Below are 11,116 nucleotides of genomic sequence, written 5' to 3'. Positions count from 1 at the left end.
GGGGGGGGGGGGGGGTGTTGTTGTTGGCAGTGAGTTGGTCTCAAAGATTTAACTCTGCTTTTGTTACCAACATTCTCGTAGTTCCTGTTTGTTTTTCTAGAGCATTTGTAGCCAACAGTGAGCTTTGGTCCCTTTGATCAAAATCAGCTTTTTGCACACCCCGGGTTTGTGTCAGTCATTTGGATGTGAACACTGGCTAGGATTCCACCAACAAAAGAACAGTTAGGTGCAGGCCACCCATACAGCTTTTCACATTAATGAGCACAAATCCTTTAGTCTTGCAAACTGGGGTGTCTGTGTGGGATTTCGGCACCAAGAGGCTGAAGTGCAACGCTGGGGAAGTCCATACAGCACTATGGTAATCGAGAGAACACAGGGGGAGACATTTGGCACCTCATCTATAGAAGTGCCTCGACCCTGCCATTTCATTAGGGGACATTACAATTTCTTTCAGAGCTGCTAAGCCAGCTGGCCAAAAATTGTTCTTCTTTTCTCACCCACTGCACACTGACAGGCAAGTTAGTTAATTGAACAGAAATTCCCCCTCTTCCTCCATTATCTCTGAGCATCAAAGCAAAGAACTGAAAAGAAAATAAATCATTTTACAGCCAGGCTGATACCTTTTTCCAAGAGCTTTCTAAGACTGAGTCAGCGCTATCAACACCAATTTTAAGAAATATTTTTACTTCCAAAAGTATTGTGCTAAGAGTGTCACATGCCTTCCACAAAGTGCAGGACAGCTGTTGCTGTGCAAAGGTAGGTGCCAGGGTCATCAGGACTCAGAGTCACCCTTTACTTTCAAAACTGGTCCTGCCATCCTGAGAGGATTTCAGAGGTTCGTCTTTCCGTAGCTGAAACCTGGCTCTTCGCCCACCTGTGGGTAACTCAGCTGCTGTGGAGTGCTGGTGAGCTTTCGGCCTGGCATCACCAAACTGAGTTTTCAGAATCCGAGTAGCATCTTCACAAGGCCAACAACAGATTGTAACAAAAAAAAAAAACCAACAAACAAACAGGCAATAGAAACCAGTTAGATAGAAAAGACAAGTTTTGGCTGTTCAAACTAAAAAAAAAGGTGGGCTAAAAGCCTCTCTTGCAAATAACGTTTCTCACAAGGATTCCACTAGAAGAAATTATACCGGTGTTAAGAGTAAAGGCTAGTGCCCACAGCAGAGACCATTCACTGCCCTGTAGGCTCCGTAAAACACACATGAATGAATTAATTCTTACTGCTTCCAAAAGCATTTCTCTGTAAGAAACACTTAAGACAAACTGCACTAACCAAGTGCTTTGCAAGTTACAGGGTAATGTGCCACAGAAAAGTTGTAAAAGATGAAAAAGTGTAACAACCACAATAAATCTATTATTTTCTGACTGTAAACATTCCAGCGAATCTCAGTTGGTTCTGGGCAAAAAAGAAACACATGGCAAGTTTTTCAAAATACTGTTTCATAACGAAATACAACTTTGTTGCTGCCTGTGGGAGAACAGGAGGTTGTTCTCTGACCGCCTCCCCAAGGCACGCTGCAGGCTGCAGATTTAACCGTCTCGTCTCTGGCCCAATCATCTGGTGTTGCTCACGGTCTGCGAGGCAGCTTTTTGTCTGACCTTGGTAACTAAAGCTGATTGTCATCAACCTGTGCAAAGGAAGAACAGGCAGCCACCAAAGGTGACTTTACAGCAGCACCCGCAGAGAAGGCTCTGTACTTCCCTGTCATTCTTTACTATAGACAAAGGAACTAAGGCTAAGAAGCTGGGTAAATGGAGGGGTGAAACTGGGGTATGGCCAAGATCTGACACCTGAAGATGCTTCATTCACGAGAGTACAAAGTTTTGCTGGATATGAATCTCCTTGCTAAAACCTCTTTGCATTCAAACTCCCTTTCTCAATGGCAGAACTGAACAAGCTTTGGGACCACATGTCAGAGCTTCAAGTTAAAAGCTTTGAGATTAGTTAATTTTAACAGATCCATTACCAGTCTGCGGGGCTGCTGTCGTGAAGAGCTCAGGTGGCTTCTTGTAAAGATCAAAATCAATGTGCCGTCTGTCCCAGCTCCATCTGTCTCGTGACAGCACTGGCTCCATGTTAGCATGCAGAACATTCTCCTGCCATTTCTAAACAAAAATTGAATCACTTTAAGAAGCCAGACCAAAATCACCAGGGAGCAGTCACAAAAAATAAGTTAGCCAGATTCTTGGGTAGCAATCTAACAACTACCTTAATAGGATCTTACCAAAGTCACTACACAAGACTATCTCTCTGTAAGCAGCCTTCCAATTTGTTGTGTTTGATGCATAAGAACAAAAATCCATTTCGTGAGCAAGATGCTGATACTCCAGTACTGAGCTGTTATCTAACATGCAGGCATTTGCTATATACTTGAAAAATACCTGGCAGGGGATTCAATTTCATAGTTCTGTCACATTTCTCTGCAGTGATATAAAGGATCTGATGCACTTTTCTGTATTTCAGGCACAGCTGCTAAACTCGCAGGCAAACTCGGACCATCCCTCTTGTCCATGTGACTTGGTGTCAGTGTCCTCCTCCACACAATGAGACTGAGACAGACCCACTCCAAAACCTCATTAGTTATTTATCTTTTCCCAGTGGTAAGAAGTGGGCTGGCTGTACAGGATCGCCACGACGGTGAGAGCTACAGATCATCTCAAGGATAATCTTAAAGCACAGTGCTTTTAGAAAGCAGAAGCTGTCCTAATGCTTCTAAAAATACAATCATTACTATTCAGCTCTTGGGGCCAAGAGCCCAGGAGTCCCAAGGAGGCAGGCGAGGGAAGCAGCACGTGCCCTGGAATCACGGCAGGAACATTCATCATCACAACTGTGAAACAGAGTTCAACTTTTTGCTGTCCTCTGACTACCCACTGCTGAAATACCAGTTTGATTTTTTTTCAGATAAAACTGTCCTTTCTCAACTACAAATTAAGATTCACTGTCTGTTGTTAGCCCTGTCCTTCCACTGTTTTACCTAAAACTGTACAGTTAAAGGACAGCTGAGTCAGTGCAGAAACTGAATGGAGATATTTCAGGAAACCAGAAGAACACCACAAACTTTTTTGCCTCCTAAGGGATGGTGTTACAAAAGACGGTCAAATTCCATGTTTGAGAAGAAACCCAGAATGGTTAAAGAGGTCATGGATCAAACCCAGACTGCTTCAGAATGGCATCCTAACAGTTTTCTGCTTTTGTCCTTCCATTCAGGTAACATGAATGGTAAGCTCAGAATCAGTCTCCATTATCCAGTACAATGCTGGCCATACCCGTGAGGTCCCTGCTTGAGCAGAAGGAGCCTCCTTCCTCTTCTCTCTCAGCTCCATGGCTCACACTGGTGCTACACAGCTGTTGGTGCTGCTGGGTTACACTTAGGGTCGTCTGGGGCAAGAAGTCAGCTCTCCTCCCTCTCTCATCCCATCAGGAGGTGCCAATGGTCAATACAACCATCAGCTGCTACTCCCACACCGAATATCACACTGCCCCACTGATTTCAGCTCAGTAACTCACTGCCAGCAGCTGCTGCTCTGTAAGCCTGCTGTCCCTCTTCCAGCTTGGAAACATGAAGGAAGGCTACAACTAGATTGACAACTCATGAAGAACAGCCTGGAACCCATCCAGAGTGCAATAATATGATTTTTCTGACACTAGACCCCACCTATAAATGTAAAACAAAGCACTCTATGGTCCATTATTACCTATTAATATCCAATTAATACTGGCAAATGGGTTCAGGGTAGTATTTGTGATAAACAAATTATCACCTGAGTGAGCTAGGTGCTGATGTACCCAAATTGCAAATACAGATGTCACCCTCAAAAGAGACCTCCACATGTTACAGCAGTCTGTCTCTTTCAGGTCTCCTAAAATGCTTGAGTTCACTCAGGACTGTTCGTTTAAGTTTTCTGTTACCTCACTTAGCTCCTCCAAACGTGCCTCATCAGGCATCTGAGGGTGCAGGTTGCTTTCAATGCTGCTCTTAAATCCAGGAAATACAAATCCATCTGGTGACAGCCACATACTCTTGGATTTTGCAAAGAATTCCTTACAGGCAGCAGCCACATCCACTGGGTCAAATGTGGCTGACAGATACTTGTGACAATAAGTGAATCTGTTCTTTGGTTCCTACAAAAAAAAAAAAAAAAAAAAATTTTGTAATTGTGAATTCCCCTTTGCTGGGAAAGGAGCCACTATAATTTCTTTCCTTAAGACAGCAAGTCAAAACTATACAAAATATGTATCATTAAATATTAAACCCAAAGATTTTAAATTTCATTCTATTATGATCTAATTATGGATTTAATGACAAGTGGTATAATAGGATCTCTGTAAAATAATTACAGAAAGAAATATCTTTAATACCATTTGCACAAAAAGAGAACTGTAGTTTATACTGTGTTCATGGCACATCATGAACAGCATTCACAGAGCTACAATAATTTCCACTTGCTGACAGGAAAATAGCATTTGTTAGTAAGATTCAAGCCAGCTATTCAGACAAAAGCAGATAAATGTGATTCTTCAAATCACTTAATACTGCATACATCAACACTGCAATTACTCAAATGCTCCCACTTGCATATGTGTGGGACACAGAGCTAGAAGTGACCACCTAGGCCATCCCTGTCTGCACTGAGCCCCAGCTGTGGAGACAAGACAACTTGACTATAACGAATGGCATGAAGAACAGAATTTTACACAGCAAAGACTACTGCTCAGGCTGAGATCCTTTGGGATCCCAACTTCCCTTTCTGTGGGCTAACACGGGAGTTACTAGTGTAAAACTATTTAATTCATCTCTCTTTTTAAAGCACTATATAGACCAAGATCTTCCAGTTACGTGTCTCAATTTGCCTTTGCCATTTCCTGACGAAGATGCTGCTTTGCAAGTTCTGCAGAATTCAGTCTCTGAGAGCTGTAGTTGAAGACAGATTTGCCATCAATAGGAGAAATCCTGAAAACTTCAAACTTTGGCTTTTTCAGCTTTCCTTTGAGTTGACATATAGCATCAATGTTAGCCTGCAAAGAGACATTACATGGAGTTCTTGTCTGAACTGTGAGTTCAATGTTACAAAAAAAGACAAAAAATTTAAATATGTAAACTTTAAAATAAAACTTTAATAAAACAAAAAAAAACCCCATAAAAAACCTATATATAGTTTTATTACACCACAGTTCTTTGTTAATAAAATAGTCCAGAAAAAGACTCTATTAAAAAAAAAAATAGCACCATTTCACCTTGCATGTGATATTCTGCAAGACTAATGGCAGCAGACTGGATGCAAGCACTCACCATGGTGAGCATGACTTCTAGTTACAGATCTAAATAGTTGTTCTGCAGAGCTGCTGCTAGGTGTCTTCAAATGAAATAAGATTAGTTCTTTAATTTCTATCATTCCATTAACACCCCAGCAAATACAGTGATGTGGGAAACACCATTTTTTAGAATTCCTCATATTTCTCTACTGACCCTCATACCTATTCACTGACTTAAGAACACCATTCTACTGTGTTGATGGTAATTATGGCTTTGAATACAGACTCTGCCGTAACAGGTAATTACAGCAAGAGGGGAAAATTGCATTTTGGATGTCACTTCACTGTGACATCAACTTTTTTTTTTTTTTTTAAATCAAAAAGCTTGAAAGGTTACCTTACCTGCTATTAATTTTTTTTTTTTTTCTATAGAGGACTTCCCAGTTCCTCTATTACCCTCTTGATTCAGAAGCATATAGAAAACAAAAACTGGTCAAAAGACGTACATTGAGAAGACTGCTAACTTTGTACATGTAATAAAATAACTCTACACTTAATCTACTTAAATGCAAGTACCAGGAACAATTACTTAAGACTGTCTCTTTTTCTAGCCTCACATAATAATCCTTTATCAACAGACTAAGACTGAGAAAGGAAGTACTTAGGAGTTACATTTCTTTCAGTATCTCCAGGACAGTACCCTTACACAGGAACACAGATTTCCATACATCAGGCAAAACCTCTTTGTATTAAAATATACACAGGAAAAAACATTCAGAACTATTCTTCACAAACCACAGGATGGCTAGAGTCCTCAACTAAGCAATATATTCCAAAACCCAATTCAGACTCCCAGAAAACATGCTGGACACCCCTTCTTTGATGTCTGTGTTAACAGAAAAGGGTTTAGTTTCAACATGTTTTCCCTGAGGCAACAGAAGGGGTGGATTGACACTTGGTTACAAGTGAGAAGAGGTTCTAAAGTTCTTCACCATTTCCTAAAAGCTCAGCTCAGATCTGTCTGAAACTGCTGATTTTATTTAGTTAAGAATAAATGCCATCATGGTTGCCCGAAGGCAAGCAGGTCTTTCACACGCAAAAGAAAAAAGCAGTTTTCATGTGTGAGCTTAGCTGACTTGGCCCACCACAAGCATCTGAAGCCTGCATGACATGCTGAAGCACAATGAGGGGGCTATGGAGAAGAAAGAGATAATGAAAAGTAGGAACCAACCCCAAAAGAAATTACAAGTTCTTTAATCAATTGGTTTCCTTCCCACTCACACACCGTCTCCTCTGTTTACCCGTGAGCATAGACTTGTCTTTCCCTTTGAGAAGCACTTACATTTGCAATTCAACTTTTTCAAAATAAAATTAGCGTGCACTTTTTTATGTTTGTACAATACCTACAAACACCCTACCGAAAGTTTGTAAGTCTAATAAGTCATTGTTTTGGGAGATGAAGGACATGTTAATGAAGGACTCTGAGGGTTGCCTCTTGCATATCACAAACTACTCACCTCAATATGGTTTCTCTCAAAAGACTTTTTGTCTGCTATTTCTTTCTTCTGCTGCACATACACTTCATTATAGTTATCTAATGAAGAATATACTGCCTGTTTCACTCTGATAACTTTTCCTGGTACTGCACAGTCATCAGAGGAAAATGAGGGTAAAGGAGGTTTCCTAGTGAAGAGATCCTCATCGGTTACGGGAACTCCATACTCGTGACTCAAGACTGAGATCATTTCTGCTGAGGGCAGCAGATCCCCATGAATTACATCCCTCAACCTCTTACTGTGACAGAGGTAACTGAGCCTACAAACAGACATCAACATTTTATTAGTTTACAAAAAACTTCACTCCAATCAAATCATTACAGTTAATATTACTGTGGAAAAACTATACAACCTTCTTGAAACATCTATTTATTAAGAAGTTCAGGTCAGTTCATGTACATTGGCATTTAGCAGCAATAAAGAAGTTTAGCAGCTTAATAAACCTAGGAATGTTGCTGGTGCTCGATTTAGCTTCAAGTCCGTGATTAGTTGCTGAATTTCTCTAGCCTCTGCTTGAAAGGCAATAAACCAAACTCCTTCGTGCACACTGGTTCTAGTGGATGACCCATATTTTTCTTGAACACCCACCAACACCCACCCTGCCTTATCTCTATTTCATGTCTCATTCTGATCAACTTTTATTCTATATGCCATTTATAAGAGCGCTTACCTCACGTCTGATTTAATTCACTAAATTTGCCCTGAAAAGACTAGTCTCAACACAAAAGCAGTCCTAAATATATGTCAGCTATTGAGCACCAGGCACACACTTTATACTCATGCACTTAATTCAATCCTCCGCTTCCCTGGCTCAGGCCATGGCAGAGGCCATGAAATAAAGTGATGTACCTGATAGCCAAACATTGTATTATGATTCCTTGCCAGAATTGGAAATCTGTTAATTCATTTATCACATAGCTATTCTTTATTTGAGGAGAGTAACTTTATAAAGTACTGTAAAAGAACATTATTTTCTTACCATTACTTCTGAACATATCATGCAACTGATAACTAAGATTAATTTCAAAGTTGCACCAGCATTAATGACACAAATTGGGTTTATATTGGTATGTTAAAAAATAAATTGGATGCTGTGCATATGGACCACATACATTAGCTTTTCTACAATTACTTTCTTGCCTAATTTTAGCAGAAGGAAACGCATCAAGAAGCAGCAGTTTCTGTTGTGCATACATTGAACCACTGACTGACTACAGCAAACCAAAAACTAAAAAACCCCCAGGAGTTCTACAAGTTAGAGACTTCTCTTGAACACAGTTCACAGTCTGTATACTCCAGTGAAGAATTTATTTGTATTTCTCTGAATAATTACAGACACAGCAGAAGGAGGGTATGGCAGAAAGGACTAACACCCAAAGCCTGGCAGACATGATTCTCTCATCTGGGTGGTGAGCTGCTGAAGAGAGCGGGTGTCTAGACAGACATTGCCTCAGCCACTAAAGATGCCTTTACTGAGGTTCTCTCTACTTTATAGCAATGAGTGCTACGAAGTATAGTAATCATTCCCGCAGCTTCACTTCTCTCCAGTGGAAAAACAATCCTCTGCATTTAAAATCATCCCAACCATCCCAAAACCTTCACTTTCACTGCAGGAACCTGAGCTGCAGCTATCTAGCAAGTTGTGCACAGCAGCCAACCTGCTGATTTAATTTTCTTTTTTTTACACAGGAGGTACTACAATAAAATTAACTACCCAGTATCTAAAATGTGCAGTATTATGTTATTTTCTACCTCAAATATTGTCAACACATTGCTTAAGGAAGAAAGGTATTTACCAGCCATCATCAAAGAAAAAAATAAAAAGAAAAAAGAACTTCTAAGGACATCACAGTGATGGCCACCAGTAACCTTCATATTGTGTTCTTTTCACTATCTCACAGAATAAGCATGAAACAAATTACAGATATGTGAAGAGGTACCCAAGTTACATGCAGATCATTAGAATGAATATACTTCAGAACTTTAAGTGTAAATGCCTGGCTCTTCATTAGCTTAATGAAGTTAAGTTTAATTAGCAATCATCAAATAAACAGTTCTTGAACTTGAATGGGTCAGACAACAAGCAGAAACAGACAGGTATACAAACCCTGCCTGCTAGATCAGAGGTGTACTGCATTCATTTTTTCAGCAACTGCTTTGACATATGCAAAATAAAACTTGTAGTAGATGGGTGATCCATATGTAACACACATTACTGAATATGTTTTACCAAAAAGCAAACATGTGGGGGAAGGCTGCTACGAGATTGTGTGTATATTATTGCACATTTTCAAGAACTTTTTATAAAATGAGATTGGTGTCTAGGAGACATTCACTCTATCTCAGAACTGAATGTCCCCACTCATTTCAAATAAGCTTTGCAGAATTTTGGTTCGGAAGTTAATCTAAACAAGCCAGTCTATTTCCAGCAAGAAAGTAAGCAGTCGCAGTTTCTCTCTGCTTTCTAAACCCAAGTTGCTCATATCAAAGATGGATGGTACTTTTTCCACCTCTCATTAGATGTGTCTTATTTTATAAACAAACAAACAAAAAAAATCACACATAGAAACTTTTTCATAGATTAGTAAAATATATATAGAGAGATGTATGCACATACAACTTCACTCACTTTCTTTTTCTTTAATCCATCTCACGAGACGTAATGTCAGAGATGCTGTAAGGCAAACAGCTGTGAACACCTGCATGCTGACAAAGTGGCCAACATGGCAGAGATCCAGCAATACATCATGCACTAAAACCCCCAGACAAAAAGCCAGAACAGAAAACATATTCTCCCAATTCTCACAAAACTCTTCCCTTTCTCTAGTTACCATAGGGAAACAGGTTTTAGAATTCCCAACTTAGTTCAAGTAACTTTCTGGTTCTATCAAGTCCTATTTGGAAGTCTCCTTTACTCCATCCTCCACCACCTCTGTGAGAACAGAGCAGAGAAGTAAATCCTTCCCTTCTGACACTGGACTTCTATCTTCCTTCTGTTTGTATTATATTCAATTGTTTTCTCATATACTATCCTACTGACACACCTCTCTTCTTTACAAATTATAAACTCCTGCCCAAACTAAAAGTGGGCTCACTGATACCAAGTTACCACTACATCAGCAGTTAGAAACCCATGCTCTTCTGTCTTACCACACCTCATCTAAAATCTGAGATACCCAACAGGCCCACAGACTGCTTTTGTCAGGGAAAAGATATCCATTCAAGAGCATTATTTTCTGGATCAGATATTCACTCTACTTTGCTAACATTTCATTTCTCGACCATGAACCTGGATGAGTCATACCTGGACAAGGCTTGGAAACATGCCCAAGGAACCATACCTCTGATGTAAAGCAGAGGCTGTTTTGTTATAGTGCAGAGAGGCTGACAGAGGCAGAAATGATAAAAGATTGCTTCCAGGTCTGTATACAGGCGTTCAGGGAAAGACAGCTGTGAGTTATACAGTATTTCCAGTTGTCCATCTTCATGTCTGTAAGTCCTGTAACAAAGTACCCCAATGACAAGGTTAAAACAACCAGCCCGCATCTCAGGTTTCCTCAGTTCTGCAGCACAGTCACTCTCTGATTAAATTGCTCTGCTTTTGTCCTCTAGATGGAACCTCTTATGGCCTTCACTTCACATGAACTGTTCTGGAAAATTATTTTGGGGCAAAATTATGAAAAAAATACCAAAACTCTCATGGCATAACTGAGTGGCATATGTTGTCTTTTTTAAGCCACATGTTAAACATTTGAAAAAAAGCTCAAAAAAGCTCACCTCGGTTTCATCAGTGTTGTGCTCCTTAACAGCCTTATTGCAGCTACAAAAGCTTTATATAAATATTTCTACTACAAATACCAAAATTCATACTACAGCAGTAAAACAAAGCTTCAATTTAGGTTACAGGTGAGCGCTGACAAGAGACAACTTTTCATGCAATAAATAATTTCAATAACTGCAATGAAGTGACTTGCATCAAAAAAAAACCACAACAAACCACCATGGGAAAGCTTTAACAACATGCTACAGTGCTGGAAAAAATATCCATTATTTTTTAAGCATAAAATGTCAGGGAGACACTCACTTGGAATTTGTCACATTCTCCTCTAAGCTCAAAGAAATGGCTTGAAGTCCAGCTTTCTTATAGTGACTACTTCTGTTTTAGATCCCATTAAGTATTTTGTTCTTATTTAGAAATGGCAGATTATAGTGCTGTTTCCACAAACTAAGTACAGCTTAACAAAATAAAGTATATGTTGCATCATTCTCATTTTAACTTTACATGGATGACCTATGG

General features: G+C 39.7%; 1 protein-coding gene across 1 annotated transcript in view; it reads right to left on the bottom strand.

The window, feature by feature from the left end:
- KIAA1257 (KIAA1257 ortholog) overlaps nucleotides 1–11,116 on the bottom strand; it is a 33,424-nt gene that overhangs the window by 4,522 nt on the left and 17,786 nt on the right. Inside the window, exons 10-15 of the mRNA XM_026857375.1 lie at nucleotides 10,124–10,318; nucleotides 6,781–7,078; nucleotides 4,862–5,026; nucleotides 3,920–4,132; nucleotides 1,974–2,112; nucleotides 797–958 (exon numbers count right to left, since the gene is read on the bottom strand). Of these exons, the coding sequence (XP_026713176.1) occupies nucleotides 797–958; nucleotides 1,974–2,112; nucleotides 3,920–4,132; nucleotides 4,862–5,026; nucleotides 6,781–7,078; nucleotides 10,124–10,318 (1,172 nt within the window). The remainder of the gene's footprint in view (nucleotides 1–796; nucleotides 959–1,973; nucleotides 2,113–3,919; nucleotides 4,133–4,861; nucleotides 5,027–6,780; nucleotides 7,079–10,123; nucleotides 10,319–11,116) is intronic.

This window comes from Athene cunicularia (assembly GCF_003259725.1).
Source record: "Athene cunicularia isolate RWA chromosome 12 unlocalized genomic scaffold, athCun1 chr12_part1, whole genome shotgun sequence".
NCBI classification, from domain to species: Eukaryota; Metazoa; Chordata; class Aves; order Strigiformes; family Strigidae; genus Athene; species Athene cunicularia.
This window is presented reverse-complemented; position numbering and strand designations above follow the sequence as displayed.